We start from the raw sequence: 21,781 nt of genomic DNA, 5'->3' as shown, positions 1-21,781 counted from the left end.
TAGCGAAGCTTTTCAAGGACTCGCCAATACATAACTGGCCTAGGGCGGCTTGTAGCCTGGGAACTTGGAAGCCTTCTGCAGCTAGCCAACCTCCACCAAAAAAGGATAATTCTGAAAGCTCCATGGGAGAGGCTAGGAAGGGACTTTGAGACGCCCAGACCAACTGTGAGGCTTGCTGGAATGGCTCTTAACATCTTTCACTGGAACAACTCCAGAGTTCTGGTCCCCAAGCCTCTTTCCCAAGGTCGGGCATCTAGGTCGCTTCCAGCTTTATTCCCTCAGGGGCTTGAAGAGAGTCCCTCTCTGCTGAGGGGGACATTAGCATAAGACCGTGGTGTCTACCAGCACCCGAGGTCCCCCACGCCAGCTCTCAGGCTCCCTTCCTCCCCGGTACCCGTTCCCTGTCCCCTCCCTCGCCGCCGTCAGCTTCTCTGCGGCGTCCCGGACTTCCTGGACCGTGGCGGCCTGGCCGGCAGGACGGCGGCCGCACCTTCCTCCCGCCCTCCCGCCCGGGCTGACCCGGGACGCCCCCGGCGTCGCTCCGCCAACCCCGCCGCGAGGCGGGTCCCCAGCGTTCCGGCGGGCTGCGCATGCGGCCTCCCCAGCCGCTTCCTCCCCGGCCCGGGGCTGACGGTTTGGAGCCCGCTGACAGCTCCACGATCGGCGGACGCCGCCTCGTCTTGTGCTTCCACGTTACCCTATCGGGGACGGGGCGGGGCGTCGGCGTCCGCAGCCAATAGGCGCCAACCACGACCCAGGCGAGCCCGGGCGCCCCGCGACCCGGAGGGAAGCGATTGGACGGCGGCGGTGGCGGCGCTCGGGGGGCGTGGCGTCTTCGGGCCCCGCCCCCCGCCATTTCCGCCGCTGGGCGCCAGCCGCCGCCGAGGCCCGGCCGAGGGACCGAGTGAGCGGACGCACGGCGGGCGCTGGGCTGCGGGCTGTGCGCCGCGCGGGCTGCTGGGCCGCGCACCTTCCTGCTGCTCGGCCTCGGCGCCCTTGGACATGGTGGCCCCCGGCTCTCTGGGCAGCCGGCTGGGCGCGGTGTTCCCGTTCCTGTTGGTCCTGGTGGACCTGCAGTACGAAGGTGAGTCCCGCCCTGCCCCGGGCCGAGCTCCGGGTCCCCTGGCCGGGCGGGAGCGGCGCACGGAGTGGGAGCCACGGGACTGGGCGCCGGGCGGGGAGGGCGGAACCGGCGGAGGCCGGGCCCGAGCCGAGGACAGGACGACCGGCGGGCCGCGAGGCTGGGACGGCGGCCTGGGGCGCCCGCGGGGAGGGATAACGGCGGCCGGCACGGGACGGGTGCAGGTCGGACTGAGCGGGCAGACGGCTCGTCCCTGGAGTCAGCGCCCCACGTCGGGTGCGCGACTCAGGCTGCCGCCTGGAGAAGTCCATGCTGGGCTGGCTGCTCCCAAGTTGCGGGGCTCGGTGCTGTGGTTTTGCAGTTCCCAGCATGGCGTCATTCAACTTTTTTTTTTTTTAATTGCTGGTGCTACTTTTTCTAGTTCTCGGGGCGGAGGGTTGGGGTGGGGGAATCTCCTTAAAAAGATAGGGAGCTCTTACATATCACCCTGGCCTCCAGACTGGAATGTTGGCTACTCCCAGCATACTAGCAAAACAGGAGGCCTGTCCCAGCTCGGGTGTAAGCGGGGAGGACTTAGGCATTGAAGTCCCGAATGCCCATTGAACAGTGCTTCCCAGCTTGGTTCCTGTGCTGTAGTGATATATCTGTCCTGGCCACTGCTCCTGTACTCATTCCTGAAAGTGGGGAGGGGAAGGGGATACTTGTCAAGGAAAGTAAACAATTGACTGTTCCATGGGGGGGGGGGTGGGGATCGAGGAAGTGGATTTGGGACTAGTTGACGGGGAAAGCCTCAGGAAAGTGTCTGTGGCATTCTTTCTTTGTGTAAAAGTCATACCATTCTGTTGTTACATCTCCAGTAAAGGTAGGCTTTTTGTTTGTTTTGGCTTTCCGATGCCCGTATGTTCTTTGAACCTCAATTCAGATTTTGTACTGAGACCAGTCATTGGCACTGGAACCAGCCTCAGTCTGGAGGGGAGTGGAATTTGAAGGCCTGGACCGCTTTAATATATAGGTCATATATTTTAATTCTCTGGAATTTTCTAATTCTTCCCATCCGTGTTAATGACTTATAATTTTGGATACTTAAGAGAATGTTGTTTATGTTGTGTTTAGGGTCTGTTTTGTTCAGATGTAGAAGTGCTTATTTTGGTTCGCTTTACCTTTTCAGCAGTGTGTAGATCAGTCACCTCTTTCAAATTATTATTCTCTGTATGATTCTTTTTTTTTTTTTTTTTTTGGTTTTTCGAGACAGGGTTTNAAAAGCAGGATAAAAAGAAAATTCAGCCATCCTGATTATGACATTTATTGCCTTTGGCGTGACAGCCAAGCAATTATCACCTTATTTAATTCTCATAACTACAGGATTTTTTTTTTTTTTGGTTTTTCGAGACAGGGTTTCTCTGTGGTTTTGGAGCCTGTCCTGGAACTAGCTCTTGTAGACCAGGCTGGTCTCGAACTCACAGAGATTCTCTGTATGATTCTTAAGACGTTCAGCACTTCATTTCTCACTGTGGTATTTCTGTAAAAAAGCACTAATGGCGCCTCTCAGGGGAAGCCGGAGGGTTGCCTTTTCAGGAGCATTCGCAGGTGAGGGAGAGAAGAGAGCCTTTTTGTAAGCCCCTCCTCTTCTTGGAGATCTGCGATAGTGTTTACACATCGGGAACTGGTGCTCTGGGAACTAATGACAGTTTATCTCGGGCTGGAGCGATGGGTAGATTGTTTGCTGGTCTTGAGAAGACTGGAATTGGGTTCCGAGCACCTGACCAGGCTACTCACAGTTATAATTCCAACTCCAGGAACACACACACAAGGTAAATACAATCTTTAGAAGTAAACTTTATCTCGTTATGAACTGGACACAGGAAATTATTGGTGGCCTCGTTTCCAGTCATTTCAGAGTTGTGGCAGGTAAGAATATAAGCATTTTAAGTTACCAATAGAAAGTGACAGAAAGGTGATTTCCTGGCAGGTTCAGTACAGCGGTTCTTCCCAGGTGTGCCAGCCCTTGCTTGTGATCTCAGCACTCAAGAGGCTGAGGCAGGAGGATTGTCATGAGTTTAAGACCAGCCCGAGTTATATCATGAGTTCTAGGCCAGTCTGAGCTACAGTGTGATATTTTGTCTTTAAAAAAAGAAAAGAAAACATGCTCTCTCTCCCAGAAGGTGGTCCTCCAGCTGTGTGTCAGAATGTCAAGTGGGGGCGGGTAAGAGTTCTAGGCACACTTGGTCTTGATGGAACCTGGAAATTTGCATTTCTACAAGGATCCCAGGTGACCACATTTTGAGAGCCTCTTAAATTAGAGGTCTGCTATTTATTAGACCCTAAAGTAGCAAATCATCAGCCCACGTTTTCTAGAATAAGTTAGCTGTGCCTGGTTTTGAGGGAGGCATATAGGTCAGGTGCCATGCTCTACTTTAGGCTTGGAGAGAGGACAGGGAGTGTGAAGCCCAGGGTCATAATACAGGAAATAGTGTGTTAGTGATTAGCCTGATCATTTTTGCTTTTTTTTTCTGATTTAAAAATACCCTTTTAAAGTAGGCTTTTCTGTTATAATCTACAGAAGGAAAGCACATGTCATGAACTGAACAGCTGACTGTCAGCGTTCTCTTTCTCAGAGCTTTCAAAACAATTTAGAACTTTTGAGTAGAAAGAAAATTTTAGGGACTAGAGAGATGTCTCAGTGGTTAAGAGTGTTTGCTGGCTGCCCTTGCAGAGGGTGGGACTTCAGCGCCCATCATTACAACCGATTGTAACTCCCAACTCCAGGGCTGAGGAGCTGGAGCACATACTGTCTCTTACACACAGAGATACAAATAAAATAAAGAAAAAGAAGACATTAATATCCACTTTAACATTCTCGCATTACAAATAAGATTATTTAAATTTGTTGCTAGTGGCTTATTTAGTGACTCGAGTGTGAATACAGAATGAAAAACACACATTTTTTTGTTGCCATCGTTTTATTTTTTCTTTTCTTTCTTTTTTTTTTTTTTGGTTTTTCGAGATAGGGTTTCTCTGTGGCTTTGGAGCCTGTGCTGGAACTAGCTCTGTAGACCAGGCTGGTCTCGAATTCACAGAGATCTGCCTGCCTCTGCCTCCCGAGTGCTGGGATTAAAGGCGTGTGCCACCGCTATTTTTTTCTTTTCTTGACGTGTATCAGGAACCCATTTTTAAATTCACTGAATTAAGCTGATTAATCCATGTATTTTGGCCACCACGGGAAAGACTTGAAAATCTATTCAAAACAAAGGCTGTGATACATTTTGCTTAAACTGATAAATTAAGAGTATATTTTACCTTTTGTAGGATCTCTGTGATGCTACTTAAATATGAAGAGAATTTTTTAAATGATTTTTAAAGCAGTTTCTATAATCAGATGGTCAGCTCCCTAAGATTATCTTGAATTATTTAGCAAGCTAGATATGAAGTTAGAGTGTCTGAGTTCGGCTCAGCAGCTGGCCTTGCTGAGCTGCCTGGTTAGAGTTGCTCCCATGCTGTCTGGACAGGGCTATTCTGAGACCATGTGCCCTGGATTTGATTTTCCCATGTAAAGTTAATCGTGGTTAAGTTTAGTTTCTGCTATCATGATCTTTTAATTAATTGATTGGTTGATTGATTTGTGTGTGTGTGTGTGTGTTTTATTTGTTTTTGTGTTTTGTTTGACAGCCTCACTCTGTAGCCCAGGTTAGTCTACATGGACTCTGGAGTTTGATTTGTAAATCAGGATGGGCACCTCTGCCTGCTGAGTGCTGAGGGGTGGGAGGTTACAAGCATGCCCCCATCACACTTGCCTCCTTTTCTTTTGATTCATTCATCAGCAACTTAACTGTGTTTCCATAGAAATGTTTCAGGGAGACCCACTTACCTGCCCTTTAAAATGGAAACATTTATTTCAACCATAAGTTTATTTTTCTTTATATATCTTTAGAAACTGTCTCTTTTAAAAATAGGTAGATCTGAGTTTGTTGCTTAGAGCTTTGGAATATAAAAGACTTGTGTCAGCAAGGGTATGCTCTGTGGCACTGTGATGAGGTATATATACGGTATAACATTAATGGGATACCTTAGAGTTCACAGAAGAGGGAAGTATCAATATCTTTTATCCATTTTCTAAAAGCTAAATAGTTTGTCACTGCAACCACGTGATTACACTTGATTACAAAAACTCTTAAATTTCTCTGCTCTTGTGTTTTTGGCTTCTTACCTGGGAGATCCCAAAATCCATTAAATTCAAGCTTGACTGTCTCTCTTGCTGTACCTAAGAGCTAAATGCAGATGGAGCCGAATAACTGTTAGTTTACTGTTAGTCTCAATCTCAGCTGCACACTCAGTACTGCTAATATTCCTACAATTCTTTACTATGTCTGCTCTTGAAAACGGAATCATTTTCAGTCCTTTCCCATGAATAACCAAGTCCAGTTTAAATTCCCCTTCTCTTAACAGAACCGGGGGAGGGGAGAGTTGGGTCTGTGCTGGCACATGTGTGGAGGCCAGAGGAGAACTTGCAGGAGCTGGTTCTCTTCTTGCATGTGGTGTGGGCTCCAGCAATCAAGTCTCCCACACTTGGTGGTAAAGCCTTCCCCATGGAGCCAGCCTGAAGACCCCGCTTGCCTCATTCCCTTAGATCCGGTCTTTGTCAAGGACGGCTTTCCCTTCTTTCAACTACAGCGCCCTAGCCTACCGGCCTAAGCGCCTCAGCTTGATGGTAGTTTTCATTATGAGAAGTCCTAGGTCACTTGATAACCTGTGTTGGTGTTTAAAACTCAAAGTTTTTCAAGCTGGTTATGAACTTGATGTGATCCCAGACAGGATCCAAAGTCCGTGTCCTGCCTTAGTTTCTCTGCTGTGAAAAGGACCTTCTGGGTCCTCACACTGAAGACAGGCTGGGTACTGCGGCTTCACATGGCAAAAGGACCAGCTTGTTCCCTGCTCGTTCCCTTTAAAAAGGCACCAGTACATGTCTGACGCCACAGACTAGTAACTTACTTTCCAACCATTGTAATATCACCACAGTGGGTGTTTCCACAGGTGGATTTCGGGATATTCAGAGCCGGTTGTTCTCTCCCTTGCCATCACCCCTTCCCCTCCCCTGGATCTCCCATTATCCTTTCCCCTCCCCTGGATCCCCCCATCATCCCTTCCCCTCCCCTGGATCTCCCATTATCCTTTCCCCTCCCCTGAATCCCCCATCATCCCTTCTCTCCCCTGGATCACCCCATCCCTTCCCCTCCTCTGGATCACCCCATCAGCCCTTCCCTTCCCTGGAACCCCCATCACCCCTTCCCTTCCTTGGATCCCCCATCATCCCTTCCTCTCCCCTGGATCCCCCCATCATCTCTTCCCCTCCCCTGGATCCCCCCATCGCCCCTTCCCTTCCCTGGATTACCCCATCCCTTCCCTCCTCTGGATCCCCCATCACCCCTTCAGAGGACAGCTTTTCGGAATCAGTTGTTTGTTTGCAGGGATCAAATTTAGGTAGCTGGTTTGTGGCTAGTGCCTTCTTCTCAAGTGAGCTGTCTCATCAAAGATTTACAATTAGTCATCATTTTAAACAAAACATATTCCTTAGTTTACTTTGATGATTTTAAAAATATAAATAGTATATGAATATACTTTGCTGGAAAAAGTGATCAGTATAGCAAGATGGATTATCTTTTGAAAGCATAAATGAAGCCAGTCTGTATAATGTATCTAACACTGTTCTTAGTTCATGGAACCACAGTTCTGATACATAGCCGACTCCACTCTGTCTTCACACTCAGCCAACATAAGCTCTTAAAACTTCAGCTAGACCTTCAGTCTCTTGCTAAAGCCCATTCTAGGGCTTTCCTTATCACTCACATAAAAACCTAAACTTCTCTCTGTACCTTGCATTTCCATCGATCTTGTACGTGTTCTCTGTCCTTCCCTCCTTTTCTGCTGTCTGTGACCTCGTCTAGTTTCCCTGAAGTTGGGCTTGTTCATGCCAGGCAGGTTGCACTGGCTTGTGACCTGGGTGTGATTTTGGCGTGTGTCATTCAGCACTGCTCTCCAGCCTTCTTATTTTTGTTTTAACTCCAGCTTATTGACCCAGGGAGCCTGTTTGACTGTCTGTAGTGATTACTCCTTTCCTCGGGCATTTTGTCTCCTAGCATCAGATAGGCACTTAGGAAATCATCTTGTTTATTTCTTGTTCTCCACTGTGTCCTTGCTGCTAGAGCTGAATTTAAATAGACCTTGCAACCTTTTGAATCTGTAAGATTATTAATTATATTTATTTTAAACAATTTTTAAAATATTTGTGCTACTAATTTTGTTTATTTTTGTTCTTAGTGTTAGGCTGTTTAAGAACTGGCCCTATGAGCTGGGCGGTGGTAGCACTCAACAGGCAGAGGCAGGCAGAGGCAGGAGGATAGCTCTGTGAGTTCAAGAAGACCAGCCTGTTCTACAGAGTGAGTTCTCCTGGATTGCCAAGGCTACACAGAGAAACCATGTCTCAAAAAAAGAAAAACATTATTTTATGAACTTCTTTGTGTTTCAGAAGTCCTCATTACCAATCTGCCTGGCTCTGGTCCTTTTTGTTTGTTTTTATCAGAGTTTGGTGCACTCAGAAGTACCTGGAGTCTATCCCTGGTTCAATTCAGAGAGTACATTTGAATGATGTTTCTCAAAGTCCACTAACTAAGGTTCCCTGTGCTTGCTGGAATATGAAATTCCTTACTCATGTATGTGTTCGGCAGCTGTGTAGATCAAGTGCCACCTCTGCACCTCCCAGCCCGGGTTGTGCTCACTACATGATGTCTGCCTTTTTCTTTTCTTTGTCATCGTGTCTGCTATAGCTGTGTGCATCACCTTCAAGTGAGATCTCTAGTCACATTGTTACTGAATATAGTCAGCGCTTACAGATGATCTATTCCTATAAGAGATATTGTTATTGAACCTATATAAGTAGCTACGTTGCCATAAATTGAGAAGATTCCCTCAAGATTTTGCACTTTTGCGTATATGCTCCAGAGAACTAGGGGAGAAAGCTTTGTTGTTTTTAAACAGTACAAACAGAGCTTCCTTAGAACAGGAAGGGGAAGCTGTTTCAAGTAAGAGGTTGAGAAGAGCTGTGTGGTGGTGCATGCCTTTGATCCCAGCACTCGGATCCCAGGCGGATCTCTGTGAGTTTGAGGCCAGCCTGGTATACAGAGTGAGTTCCAGGACCACCAAGGCTACACAGTGAAACCCTGTCTTGACAACCCCCCCCCCCAAAAAAAAAAAAAGTTGAGAAGAATCAATTTTAATTGCATTCAAACCTGTGTTCCCACTACAAATACTAGGGTCCAGTTATTTATTAATCTGTGCCAGGAGAAACCTGGTGAGGCTTGATGAGACAGTGGATTTAACTGTAATTTTAGTTTTGCAAGTCTTACAATTTTCTGTCACAACATTAGGAAGGTTGAGAACCACTGGCTTAAGGGGCAGGTTAATATAGATATGGACAAATAAAATTCTCTCTCTCTCTCTCTCTCTCTCTCTCTCTCTCTCTCTCTCTCTCTCTCTCTGTACATATATATGTATGTGTACATATATATAGTTATGGAATCTTCCAGGTTGATTTCAGCCGAGAATTAGCCCTGAGCTTGACATTCTTCTCAGAACACTTCTTGCACTGCAAAGACCCCATCCCTTATCACAGTCCCAGTCACCTTTTGTGCCGTTATGGCCAAGCATAGGAGACACTTGGCCGTCTAAGAGGGTCTCATTAGGCTGTCAGAGTCACCAGAGTGTAGCTGAACCAGCTGTAGGGCTAGACTGGATCACTAGCATGTCACTTCCCTCTGGCTCCGGGTCAGGGTTCGAGCAAACACCTCCGAGCACCTTTTGGTGGGTCTTTGTCCCAGACCGTTTCCAGGGCCAGTGTAACAGTTCGGGCCGTTCAGGAAACAAAGCACATAGTAGTTCTAAAGGGGCCACTGCAGGCATGACTCAGATGCTCTAGTGCTTGATGTAGAAGTTTGAGGACCTGAGTTTAGTGCCTAGTATCCAGATGTGAAAAGAAAAGTAGGGCAGGATGGTGTGTACTTACAATCTCCACACTGGGGGTGCATAGACTGGTGGGTCACTGGGGCTGGCACACTAGCCAGGTTGCCAGGCTTCAGGTTCAACAGAGACCCTGTCTTAAAAAAAAAAAAAAAAAAAGGTGGAGAGTAAGTGAGGAGGATACTTGATGTCGACCTGACCCCCCCACAATGGTACAAATACACGCATACGTTTTCACACCACACCAAAAGAGTTTGTAAAGGGTGAGCTAGGTAGAGTCTTCCCTTTTTACACGGTGCAACAGTAACTAAAGATGTGGGAAGAACAGTGAGACACTTCCAGGATTGAGAGAGGCTGCCTGGGGAAGAGAGGCTCTCTCCTCAGAACTGGGGTTCACACTTTGTTCACTCCCTGGGGAAGAGGCTCTCTCCTCAGAACTGGGGTTCACACTTTGTTGAGCTGTGGTCGCAGCTCAGGTTTGCTAATGGTGAGACACTGAAACCAGAGTTGACTGCAGTTGATGGGAGAACAGAAAGCAATCATCCCAGTGCCGATACTTTTCTGTGTGGATATATGGACAATTGTGAAGTTACAGTGTGACTGTGCAGTGTCATTGTTGGGAGGTTGCTGTGGGAGAATGCTCCTGTACACTGTAAAGATTTGTCACTTTTATTAGTTTAATAAAATGCTGATTTAATAAAAGGCAGGAAGTATAGGTAGGGTGAAAAGACTAAGAGAATTCTGGGAAGAGGAAAGGCAGAGTCAGTCACCAGCAATATACAGAGGAAGCAAGATGAGACTGTCTCATTGAGAAAAGGTATCAAGCCATGTGGCTAGACAAATAAGAATTATGAGTTAATTTAAGTTGTAAGAGCTAGTTAATAATAAGCCTGGGCTAGTAGGCCAAACCCTTTGTAATTAATATAGGCCTCTGTGTTTCTTTGGGACTGAACTGCTGTGGGACCAGGGGGACAGAAACTTCCCTCTACAAATAACACCCAAACGTTCAATAAGAATTTTCACATAAAGCCTAAAGGAAACTTTTAAAAAAGAAGATTCTAGACAGACAAGAACAGAGTCAAGTGTAGCTTCTTGGTAACCATCTTTTCTCCAGTAGGTAGCAGAAGCCAGAAAAACAAAAGACCACACCAGCAAACAGAACCAGGAGGCACCCGTCCTTCCTACTCCTAGCTCTCTAGCTCCTTTGTAGCAAACTACATTGACTTTACTGTGAAGGAGGAACACCTGAACTCTCTGGTGCATTACTGCGTCAGGGTAACTGCTGAAGGAGGAATTCAGAGCAAAGAGACAGTTTATAGATAATTGGTCTACTTAGTCATATTATTCTACTTAAAATGTGTCTGGTCTTCATGGAGTAAAATTCAAAGCAGGACATAACAAGGCTTTTAGTCTTTGGTTTCATACCGCTTTATTTTGTGGCTCTGCTACAGTTATCCAGGTCTCCTTGCCATTTCTGGAATGTATCTGGGTACCATGAACTTAAAGTCTTTGCGTTAGCTGCTACTACTTGGAAAGTCTCCTTTTCCTGCCTGCATGATGGGCTTCTTACTTCCTCTTAAGTTGCTCTGATGTTGGCTTTTCAAGGAAGCATGCTCTTGGACCATTTGTTAAGTTTGTCTCTCACTGTTGACACTTGACTTACTCCATAGTAAGTTTTACCTGATTATACAAGCTATTGTTTGTTGTGTCTGTCTCCTCCCACAGTCGGTCGGGTACTTAGAGGATTCAAAGAGCAGGGCTCACTTATCCCAGTGGTGTGTTGTCATTGCTCGGTGTCCTTGGATACCTAACGTAGCAGACTGATCTTCATTAAGATGAGGGTCTAGCTTAGCAAAGCCGTTCTTTAACAGACTATGTGGCGTGTGTCTGTGTTCATGTGGAAGCTGATTTAGTATCCGGTCTCTTCCTTAACCATGCTTCTTCAGATTTTATTTCCTGAGGCTGAGTCTCCCTGAATCTAGTCTTCCGTGTGGTGTGCTAGCTGGCCGTCTGCACTGAGGATCTCATGGTTGTGCATGGGCTGCTGTGCCCTGCTGGCGTTTTTGTGGTTGCTGGAGATCCATGTTCCGGTCCTCATGCTTACATAGCACGCATCTCATCAACTGAGCTAGCTTCCCAGCTTTAATTGAGCAGAATAACGTCACCAGTACGCTAATCTATTTTTCTTTTATTCTTTCAACTGGATTTATTCCTTGGGTTGGTTTAATGGAATATAGGTATATTTGGGAGCTTTTTATATTCTATAAAATGAAACAGTGTGCTTCACTATGTCATTTTCAGATGGCTGAAGCCAATTAATGTTATCTTTGACTGTTTATTAGGGTGACAGTTGCTTCATGGGAAGTTAACTCATTATTCTGTTTTCCTTTTTAGGTGCTGAGTGTGGAGTAAATGCAGATGTAGAGAAGCATCTTGAACTGGGGAAGAAGTTACTTGCAGCTGGACAGCTAGCTGATGCTTTATCTCAGTTCCATGCTGCAGTAGGTTGGTATCGTACCCCAAACGCTCAGCTGCTCTCTTCGGATTGACAGTCAGAGCTTCCATTTTGGATAGCACTTAAAGCATTATTACATGTAAAATAAACCATTAAACATATTTTCAGGATTCTGGGTGAATTAGATTAGTAAACACAGAATACATGAGCACACGTGCGTCTAACGGAAGAGCTATGAGTAGGCTGGAGGGAAGGCTCTGTGGAAGAGCGTGCACTGTCTCTCCACAGGCCTAAGGTTGCTTTCCAGCCTCTTTCTGCTGACTGAAACTTCTGATGCATCTGGGCTCAAGCACCTGTCCTCATATGCACATACCTCCACGTAGACACACACATGCACACACAAACACACATGTGCATACATACTCTTGAGAAACAAATCTATGAAACACAGAGCTCACTGAGGCTTAGCCATGTATGCATTAAGAATAACTCAAGGTTTTGTCATTCTGAGAAACTCCATTCTGCAGTGGGCAGTAGTAATTCCAGACCTTGTGGAGAGTCGGGAACCATTGAATGCTCAGCTCTAAGTGGAACTGTTTATCCAGCCCCTCAGAGCTCAGAGCGTAAGGAAGAGGGCAGAAGGAACATCAGAGGCAGAAGAGGGGCTGTGGGGAGAGGAAAGGGACAGCAGGAGTGGGAAGTAACAGGAGCGAGTCTGTTGACCGGCACAGGATTCAGTGTGTTCATAATAAAAGTTGCCATTATGTTTCATCAACATTTAATGAAAAGCGAGATTCTTATGAAAACTTTGTCTGAGCAGACCTCACATAGTGTGCTGTTCTCTTCTTTGGCTAGGTGATGAACACAGTCATTGCTTTGGTGGTTTTTCCAGATTGGAGATTTTCTAGTTCATTGACTCTTCACTGTTGGTCAGATTCCAGCTCCCTTGTGACGTTTCTTCCCGATGAGTCGTAGCATCTGTAGCATCAACTGTCATTGTGCTGTCTACGAAAGAGATGATCAGCACCAGTGCCGCATTCTCGCTCTCTCTGAGACGGAATCTCAGTTTGCAGTCTTTGTTAGCTTACTGCTCACTCAGTCACAATGCGGCCTTGAGCTCCCAGAGCTGTTCCTGCCTCTGCCCTCTGAAGGCTGGAATTAAACGTGGTCCGCAGCCTTGCCCAGCTTAAAGCACCTTCCAAGACGTTTCTGCCTGGGTTTTAACCTAGGTCTTTTGACATTGACTTTTCCTAGGTTCCCTTTTATTCATTTCTCACCTGGATTTGTGTAGAGTGGTAGTCATCCTGACAAGTCGGGTGGTTTATTTTCAACAGAGAACAGTGCGTGGTCATGTGACAGGCCTGGGGTGTCTTGTGGTCACGTGACAGGCCTTGGGGGGCGTGTCTGTGTGGCAGTGGCTTACTTGCTGAACCTCCCAGCCTACCATAGTCGCTCTTTTTTAAGAAATTCTGCTTCATGTAGCAGCTTAAAAACTCATAGGTTTTGAGCAAAACTGCTGCCCACTTTAGATGTGAGTCTGAAACCTCAGATCTACCAAGTATAAACCAAGGGTCCCATGGAGTTAGCTTGCTGGAACGGCTCTAAGCCACTTCTCTGGTTTAGGACAGAGGATCTTTCAGAGGGTACAGATACATATCCAAAGAGAGGAGGTGCATAGGCATGCGAAAGGGAAGGCTGGAGCTGTGTTCTCTCTGGGTCCCGCCCTTCAGGGACGCCATGTGCTGCACTGACCTAAGCACAGTGCCACTCGGCTGTGTCCCACACTCTGAGTTTTAATGCCATTCTTGTGTTTATTATTGTCTTCACAGAGAGTCTGTGTAGCCCTGGCTTGACTTGAATTTGCTGTAAGGAGCCTGTCCTTAGACTCGCCTGTCCCTGCCTCCCAAGTGCCGAGATTGAAGTTGTCCACTGCTATGTCTATTGCCATATTTAATAAGATTGTAAGCTGTGATCTTCTCAGGTGAATCACAGAAAGCTAACAGTACTTTAATTTTCAGATGGTGACCCTGATAACTATATAGCATACTATCGGAGAGCTACTGTCTTCTTAGCGATGGGAAAATCCAAAGCAGCACTGCCTGACTTAACTAAAGTGATTGAACTGAAGATGGATTTCACTGCAGTAAGTGCACCTGAACTTGTTAAGGGAAACGGGAAGAGGTCATCTGTCTCCTGCAGGGAGTCTTGGCACCATAGGCGTTGCGAGAGCATTCCAGAGCTGTCGTGTGGAGAGGAAAATGAGATCAGACTTCCTACACTTGCTCCTCATAGTGGCACACAACTGTAGTTCCAGACGGGGAGATGAAGGCAAGAGAACCCCTGGAGCCCAGGGGTCTTGAGGTCTGCTTGAGTACTATAGCCAGATTTTATTTCAGTAACAACAGCAGTAACAGTAAAGTTCTCGGAATTAACAGTCTGTATGGAGGCTGGGTGTGCTTGCTGCTTAACCCAGCCTATGGTAGGCAGAGGCTGTGGGAGACAGGCATGTGTATGTCTGAGTTCAAGGACAGCTCCAGGACAGTCAGGGCTAGGTAGAGGGTCCTGTCTCAAGAAAACCAAAAGAGGTGTGTATGGAGAGTGGCAGGGTATACGAGGTGATTTGTTTCCCTTCAGAAGCCTGACAGTATCAGCTCTGTGTGGAGGTGGAATGTCGGGACGCGTGAGAGACCGGTGCTGAAATGACGTTTACGCGTGGGGGGAGCATGAGGAGGGTCCATTTAAGGGGTGTTTGTGGATCCCAAGCATGTTAGTATGGTTCTCCCCAGTCAGTGCATAAGCTGCGGAGGTAGAGACGCTTACTGTGAAGTCCGCTCTCCTGACGTCAGGTACGGGCATTCCTTAGTTTGATCAGTGCAACAGCACAGCTAAGACAAACGAGAGAGATTGGTTTTAACTCGTGGCTGCAGTGCACGCTCCTTGATTGGGGGCCTGTGATGGAGCACATGGAAGAGGAAGTCACTTAGTTCACGGCAAACAGGAAGCAGAGGAGAATACACTTTAGCCAGGATAGGCTGTGGCCCCCAACCTAAGGATGCACCCCCTGTACCCTGCTTCTTTTAGGTAGGCCCCACTTCCTAAAGTGACAACCCCTGCTGAGGATCACACAGTTAACACGTGAACTATTTTACTATGAGACTCTTCATCAGTGGAATACGTATGTGGGCTCTGCATATTAATTAATCAATCAATTAATTTTGTCACCATTATTTATAATTTTCCATATTCCTAAAAGGATTTGAGCTGACTATGTAGTACGTGTTTGATGTGAAATATTGCTGTATTATTATTTTAAGGTGGGTTTTCCAGCTGTCGTATTTTTGTTGACTTCATGACTTGACATATTGGAGCACAGCCTCTCACAAGGCTGTGGTACCCACTTTCTTAGCATTGTGGTTAGTTATCAGCTGGCCGAAATGGCCTTAGTTGTCCTTTTTGTGTGTCGATGTAGCTAATAGAGGAATAGGGAAATTTTATGTTCTGTAAAAGTAATATATAAGTTTGGGTTGTCTGTGTGGTTATATCGTCCTCAGAGAGGTGTGAGTTGAAGAGCTAGGACCATATGTATTGGAAGAGGACAATCAGACATGAAGGAGGGAGACAGTATTCTGTTTATAGTAAATATTTACATTGAAGGGCTAATGAAAAGAAAACCTACTTCTGGAGCTTTGGCAGTCCCACTGCAACTTTTAGTGGAAAGAGTTAGTATGATGTCAAAAAGTATTTTTTAAAATTAATATACAGGACCTGGAATGTTGCTTGAAGGTAGAACCCTGTACCATTCATCTTTAGGGTCCCTGTGTCTGTACCCAGCATCATTTCAAAATACGGATATAATTCATGTTGAAGAGTTGAGTAGTTCTTAGTTTTTAGCTGCTACAGTCAGTACCATTGTCTAGTTCCAGGACATCCTTATCATTCTCAAAAGAAACCTTATATCTTAAACAAGCAAAAGAGCCTCCCCCTCCTGAAAAAACCCTTTGCTTATGATTTCTTTGGGTTGAACAAAACATATTTTTAGAGAAAAAATATTTTAATAAAAATTGTACACATTCTGAAGCTATAGGAATTAGTCTCCGTGCTGAGTCAAACAAACACTGAAGAAATGAATATTAGTAACTTGATTACAACTTGTAGTTTTGTCCTTTCTATTTAAAAGCAAATTTAGACATCCATAGTGTTCACACAGCCGTCTTCTTCCCCTAGGCGAGGTTACAGAGAGGCCACTTACTGCTCAAACAAGGAAAGCTCGATGAAGCGGAAGAGGATTTTAAGAAAGTGGTAAGTGCCTGGCCCAAAGGGGTTACTGGGCGACGTGCAGAATTGATTTTCCTTTGTAATAAGCTACTTTATATTAGTTTTATAGCTAACACACACACACAGAGGAATCATAGTAGTTTTGTTTTTTTTTTTTTTTTGAGACAAGGTATCTATGTAGTTTTGGTGCCTGTCCCAGAACTAGCTCTTTTAGACCAGGCTGGCCTCGAACTCGCAGAGATCCTGAGTGCTGGGATTAGAGGCGTGCACCACCACCGCCCGGCCCATAGTTCTTAAATAAATATTTAATAGCTGGCATCAAAGAATCATATTAACTGTATAGAGATATTTTATTTGTGTTTTAGCAAACAAAGCTTGCCTGATGATCAGAGTGCAGAGCTAAGCCACTAGAGGCCAGGGAGTGGTGGCATACACCTTTAAACCCAGGACTCAAGGCCACCCTGGGCTATGTGAGATTGAATCTGTCTAAGAGAAAAAGAGCTCACACATCAGTGAGTCCCAAGTACCCCATGTCTTTAATCCTAGCACTGGGGAGATGGAGACGGGAGGGATATGGCTGGGCAGAGAGAGGAATAGAAGGAGGAGGAGGAGGAGGCAAGAGCTCAGTGCAGTCTAGGCAGTGTGAGGACAGGATTGCCCCTTTGGTCTGAGCATTGGTAGAGGTATAAGATCTCTCTAGTGGCTTACTGCTCTGCTTCTCTGATCTTCAGCTTTAACCCCTATTTCTGACTCTGGGTTTTGATTAATTAAGACCCACTAGGATTCGTGCTACAACAGTTGGAAGACAAAATGCACACAATTGATACATAAGTCCTGATTCAGATACAGGCTACTTACTTTAACTACATGAGAATCTAGAAATGTCCTCTGAAACATGCTTCATGGCCTCGAAGTCGGGACTTGTGACTCTCACTGCAAGCTTGCCACATGATCCTGGGTTATACGTGTATATGAAATAGGCATACAAACAAATACCTGCTAACAATGACTCAGGGGATTGATTTTAAAGCAATGCATTTTACCATTTATTCAAGAGAAAGGCAGATTTGTATACTAATGTGTGGCATGTGCTTGTTTCTTTTTACATCAAGAATGAACTCTTGGGGCTGAGATGTTCAAGTACGAGGACCTGGCACTGCTGTAAAAGCTGCCATGACATTATGCACTGTACTCTCAATGCTGGGGGGGTGGAAAGAGGCTGATCTTAGGATCTTCTGGGCAGTCAGTCTCCGCAGTGTGTAATCTCAAATAACATGGCCTTCTTCCTTGTGATTGAGTAATACTCCATTGGTTTATAATGGTGTGAATATATGCCATATGTTTTTTAACTGTTCATCTTTTGTGTGACTATCTGGGCATGTCACAGCAGACATGGGCATGCAGGTATCTGTGTGTGTTGACCTCTTGTCCTTCAAATACTACTCAGGTAGTATAGCAGGATCATATTTAGGTCATTTTTAGCCTTTGGGAGACCTTCGAACCATTTTCCACAGTGGCTGTACTAATTGCCTTCTTACCAACAGTATATAAAGAAAACCTGCATTTTGATTGTGGTAGAAATTAGATATTTGGTAAATAACAGTCAATTGCAACTTAATTTTAAAATCAAGTATAAATCTTTGGTAATTTATTTAATAAACTCCATTAGTAGTGGCTGAGTACATACATACCAGTTGGAAAGGATTCAGACTTAGGGAAATGGTAATGAACGTAACAATGGGGCCATCCCAGGGCTAAGCTAGTAGTAGTAGATGCGCAGGTTGATTCTCTGCCTGTTGTGAATAGCGCTGCCCTGGACATTACAGTGTAGGTAACTTTACAAAGTGACGATTTCATTTCCTTACAGTCCAGGGAGAAGATTACTAGGTCATATAGTAGTTGTATTTTTAACCGTTTTCAAAACCTACATACTGTTTCCTAAAATTACATTTCTGCCTGTAGGGTTCCTTTTCTGTGTACAACAGACACCCCACTTTCTGCTCGCTGTGTTAACTGGGTTTTCTCTCTCTGCTTGCGATGTCTTCATTTTCAAGTACTTTTTTTTTTTTTTGCCTGTTTACTTATGGGTGTTCTTGTTTTTAAGTTCTGTAAGTTAGTGATATAACTTGGGTATTATCTGATAATATGGTTTATAATTTCTCCCCAGCATGTCAGTCACCTTTTATTTTGTGTGTGCATAACCTAAAAATTCAGACTATGCAAATAAACATGTGGGGCTCCACTAAATTATAATCTTATTATGGGTCAAATTTAGATATTTTAATTGCTGTAACTGACTTTAATAGAGAATATCCACATTTTAAAGTTGGCTGATGTATAATTCAAGGAGAAGTAGATTTTCTCCTGAAAGCATGTATTGTATTTTGTGCCCTGTCCTCATTGTGTATATTCAGTTGTTTCCGGAGCTGGGGACTGAACCTAGGATGGCACATTTGGAGGACGGAATTCCATCCCTGGCTACACGCAGCTCCCTCCCTGTGATTTAATGTTTCTGTCAGCGTAGTCACAAAGCTTAGGAGTAGGGTTCAGGGTGGTGGAGCACATGCTTAGCACAAGTGAGGCCCTGGGTCCAGTCCCCAGCGCTGAGAAGGAACTCGACTTTTAATAATGTCTGCCGACAGTCACGTTTGGGAATGCTTGCCATGCCCAGGTTTGTGTGGCTGTCTTGTTGTCAGAGAAAATGCACACAGCACGTAGAAAAGCATTGAATTCAGGATTTGGGGAAGTAACTTGCTCATTTAGGCTCTATTGTAACGTAACCATGAAAGGCTGAGGAGATGACTCTGGGCCTGACCACGCTCAGCCTCGGGGCCAGATGCTGGAGGAAAGAAAGCATGGACTCCTTCAGCATTTGTCCTGTGCCATGCAGGCCCAGCACAGACAGTACACGGTATTCACGGCTTTGCCACTGAGGAATGGCGAAACCTCTCCATGCTATCCCTGTTGCCTGCTGCTGTGTAATGAACAACCCGAAGCTATATTTTGTCAGTCAGAACTGTGGGGGCGGTGTCCGCGCCATGGTGTTTAGAATGTTCAGATCTGGATTTAAGAGAGGAAAACTTTATTTGTTGTTTTGCTTGTAGCTCAAATCTAGCCCCAGTGAAAATGAAGAGAAGGAAGCCCAGTCTCAGCTCGTAAAATCCGATGAGATGCAGCGCTTACGCTCGCAAGCGCTCGCGGCTTTCGAGAGCGCCGACTACTCCGCTGCTATAACCTTCCTTGATAAGATCCTGGAGGTGAGTCTCGGCTCCACGGAGCCCGGGAGCCCGGGAGCCCGGCACTGCTCTTAGAGTTAGGCGTACTGGAGAAACTCCGTGTTTATAAGCTGCCCAAACCAGGGTAGGACACAGGCTGGTCCTTGGGCTGGTCGTGGAGATTTGCCGTTGAAGGTACTTAGTACATGTTGGTGTGCTGTGAAGTGAGAACTACATTCTTGTTGTTTTTTTTTTTTTTTTTTTTTTTTTTTTACAGTGTTCTATCTGCATGTATGCCAGAAGAGGGCACCAGATTTCATTAAAGATGGTTGTGAGCCACCATGTGGTTGCTGGGAATTGAACTCAGGACCTCTGGAAGAACAACCAGTGCTCTTAACCTCTGAGCCATCTCTCCAGCCCCTCTTGTTGTTTTTTTTAACAGAGTCATATACGTAGCTCTAGCTGACCTGGAACACTCTATGTACACCAGGCTGGTCTTGAACTCACTGAGATCTGCCTTACTCTGCCTGCCAAGTGCTGAGATTAAAGTTGTGCACCACTATCCCTGGGTGAGAATTATGTATTTTCACCCACTGTTTGCCTTTGCCCCCCCCCCCTTTAATTTTGGAGCATACCATGTTAGACAATGGGTAAAAGATGAATTACTTAAAGAGAAAGGAAAGATGGTCTTTGAAAGAAAGAGAAACACTTAAAGTGAGAAGTTTCTAGAAGAGAAAGTAGAGAAAGTCTAGGGTACAGAGGGTTCTAATAGGAAGCATTAGGTTAGGATCTCCTTGCCCCAGGAGGATTTAATGGCAGTGATTTCAGAAGAAAGTCTAAATGGAAGTAATCAACAGAATTACCATTCTTACAGTTTAATATTGGCAATAAGTATGTGATTTATGGAAAATAGGCATTCATTTGATAATTTAAAAATTATGAGTGTGTGTGTATGATGATGTGTGATGGTGTGTGTGCTGTGATGCAGTTGTGTGTGTGTGTGTGTGCTGTGAAGGCGTGTGTGTGTGATGCAGTTGTGTGAGTGTGTGTGTGTATGCTGTGATGGTGTGTGTGTGAAGGTGTGTGTGTGTGTGTGATGCACCTGCAGAGGCCATACACTAATTCTGTGGAGTCAGTGCTTCTCCCTCCTATATGTGGGTTCTGTGGCTTAGTCACTAGGTTTGTATGCAAACATCTTCACCTACTAAAATACCTTGCTGGCTCATATTTGATAATTATATAGAGGAAATCATGTAATCTTGCTGTACTAAATTATTTTATTGATACTTTACTAAGGGAACAAAAAACTAATTTTTACTTTCTTACTGCTAGACTGCCCATTTGGGCCTAGCTCGTTAGTATTATATATAGTATATTATTATATTATATATATAAAACATTATTGACACAGTGTTAGAGACTCCGAGAAAAACAAAACAGGCCTTCTTTGTGAACTTGGGGTATCTGTTTAGAAGAATCTACTGTGTTTAATGAGTGTGATAGACTTCCTAAAATAGGAATGGTGAAGTCTTCCATGTTATTTTTTTAAAATGAGGATTTAATATCAAGGAAGCAAGGATGTAGTATTTTACAGTGCAGTATGTATTTTGCTAGTTGGGAACTAAAGTTTCAGGTTCAGTTGGTGAGCCTTTGCACAGCATTCATTCACACAGCCTTGTATTTGACACCTTGTACGGCAGTAACACCTGAAATCGCTACACTCAGGAAGCAGGGCAGGAGGAGGATCAAGAGTTCGAAGCCATCCTGAGCTAATAGGGTGTTGGAGACCAGCTTAGTATACACCATATCCTGTCTCAAAAAACAAAGTCAAGAATTACGAAAAAGAACCTCGGCTTTCTTTTCTTATAGAAATTATAATTGTTGTATAGACATCTGAATATTCTCATCCAATGTGTCAGTGGGAATAACCCTCTACTAGTAAGTGCCATGTTTTGTTGTGCGTGTTTTGTTGTTTCAGTTTTGTGAGAAAGGGTTTCATTGTGCATTTCGAACTTGGCTGGAACTCAGTGTGCTAGTGCTGTGTATATTCAGTTTAAAAATTCTATAATCTGGGGAAGAAAAACTTGCTTTTGTGTATTTTCTCCTCCCTCAGGATTTAAGGCACCCTCAGGAAGTTATCACCTTCTGTTTTCCACTTTTAATTATAGCAGGGTTTTAAACACCATTTATAAAATACCGACTTTAATCACATTAACTGAGGTGTTTATGTTTTTGAATGTGTGGATGGAATGTGTGGGATGCAAGAATCGAGCACACACTTTATGTTTCTTAAAGTCTAGTTCTTTTGTTTCTCAAGGTTTGTGTTTGGGATGCAGAATTACGCGAACTTCGAGCTGAATGTTTTATAAAGGAAGGAGAACCTAGGAAAGCCATCAGTGACTTAAAGGCTGCTTCAAAACTGAAGCATGACAACACAGAGGCGTTCTACAAAATCAGCACGCTCTACTACCACCTCGGGGACCACGAGCTCTCCCTCAGGTCAGCCCCTGAGACAGCCACGTTTAGTCTTTTGACAGTTTCATATTATGTTAATACAAATACTAAGGACTTTTTAAAATATCTATACCCATTTAAATAAACTATGTTATCACTAATGTATTATATAAATTCTACAGCTTATTTTCAAGAATTAGTCTTACTAAAGTGACATTGCTGTTTTACTTACCGAAACAGAGTGTTTAATGTGTAGCTTCATGCCATTTGAATTGTTTTTATGATATGATGTCA

At 44.9% G+C, this 21,781-nt stretch overlaps 1 protein-coding gene across 1 annotated transcript in view; it reads left to right on the top strand.

The window, feature by feature from the left end:
* The first annotated feature begins 859 nt into the window (after window positions 1-859).
* Window positions 860-21,781, top strand: part of Dnajc3 (DnaJ heat shock protein family (Hsp40) member C3) — a 32,583-nt gene continuing 11,661 nt past the window's right edge. Inside the window, exons 1-6 of the mRNA XM_050150371.1 lie at window positions 860-1,084; window positions 11,483-11,593; window positions 13,562-13,686; window positions 15,768-15,842; window positions 18,923-19,075; window positions 21,351-21,532. Of these exons, the coding sequence (XP_050006328.1) occupies window positions 1,003-1,084; window positions 11,483-11,593; window positions 13,562-13,686; window positions 15,768-15,842; window positions 18,923-19,075; window positions 21,351-21,532 (728 nt within the window). The 5' untranslated portion in view covers window positions 860-1,002. The remainder of the gene's footprint in view (window positions 1,085-11,482; window positions 11,594-13,561; window positions 13,687-15,767; window positions 15,843-18,922; window positions 19,076-21,350; window positions 21,533-21,781) is intronic.

Source organism: Alexandromys fortis, unplaced genomic scaffold, assembly GCF_014885135.2.
Source record: "Alexandromys fortis isolate MF-2015 unplaced genomic scaffold, M_Fortis_MF-2015_v1.1 scaffold_66, whole genome shotgun sequence".
In the NCBI taxonomy this organism is placed as follows: domain Eukaryota; kingdom Metazoa; phylum Chordata; class Mammalia; order Rodentia; family Cricetidae; genus Alexandromys; species Alexandromys fortis.
Note: the sequence above shows the minus strand (reverse complement) of the source record. Positions and strands in the feature narration are given on the sequence as shown.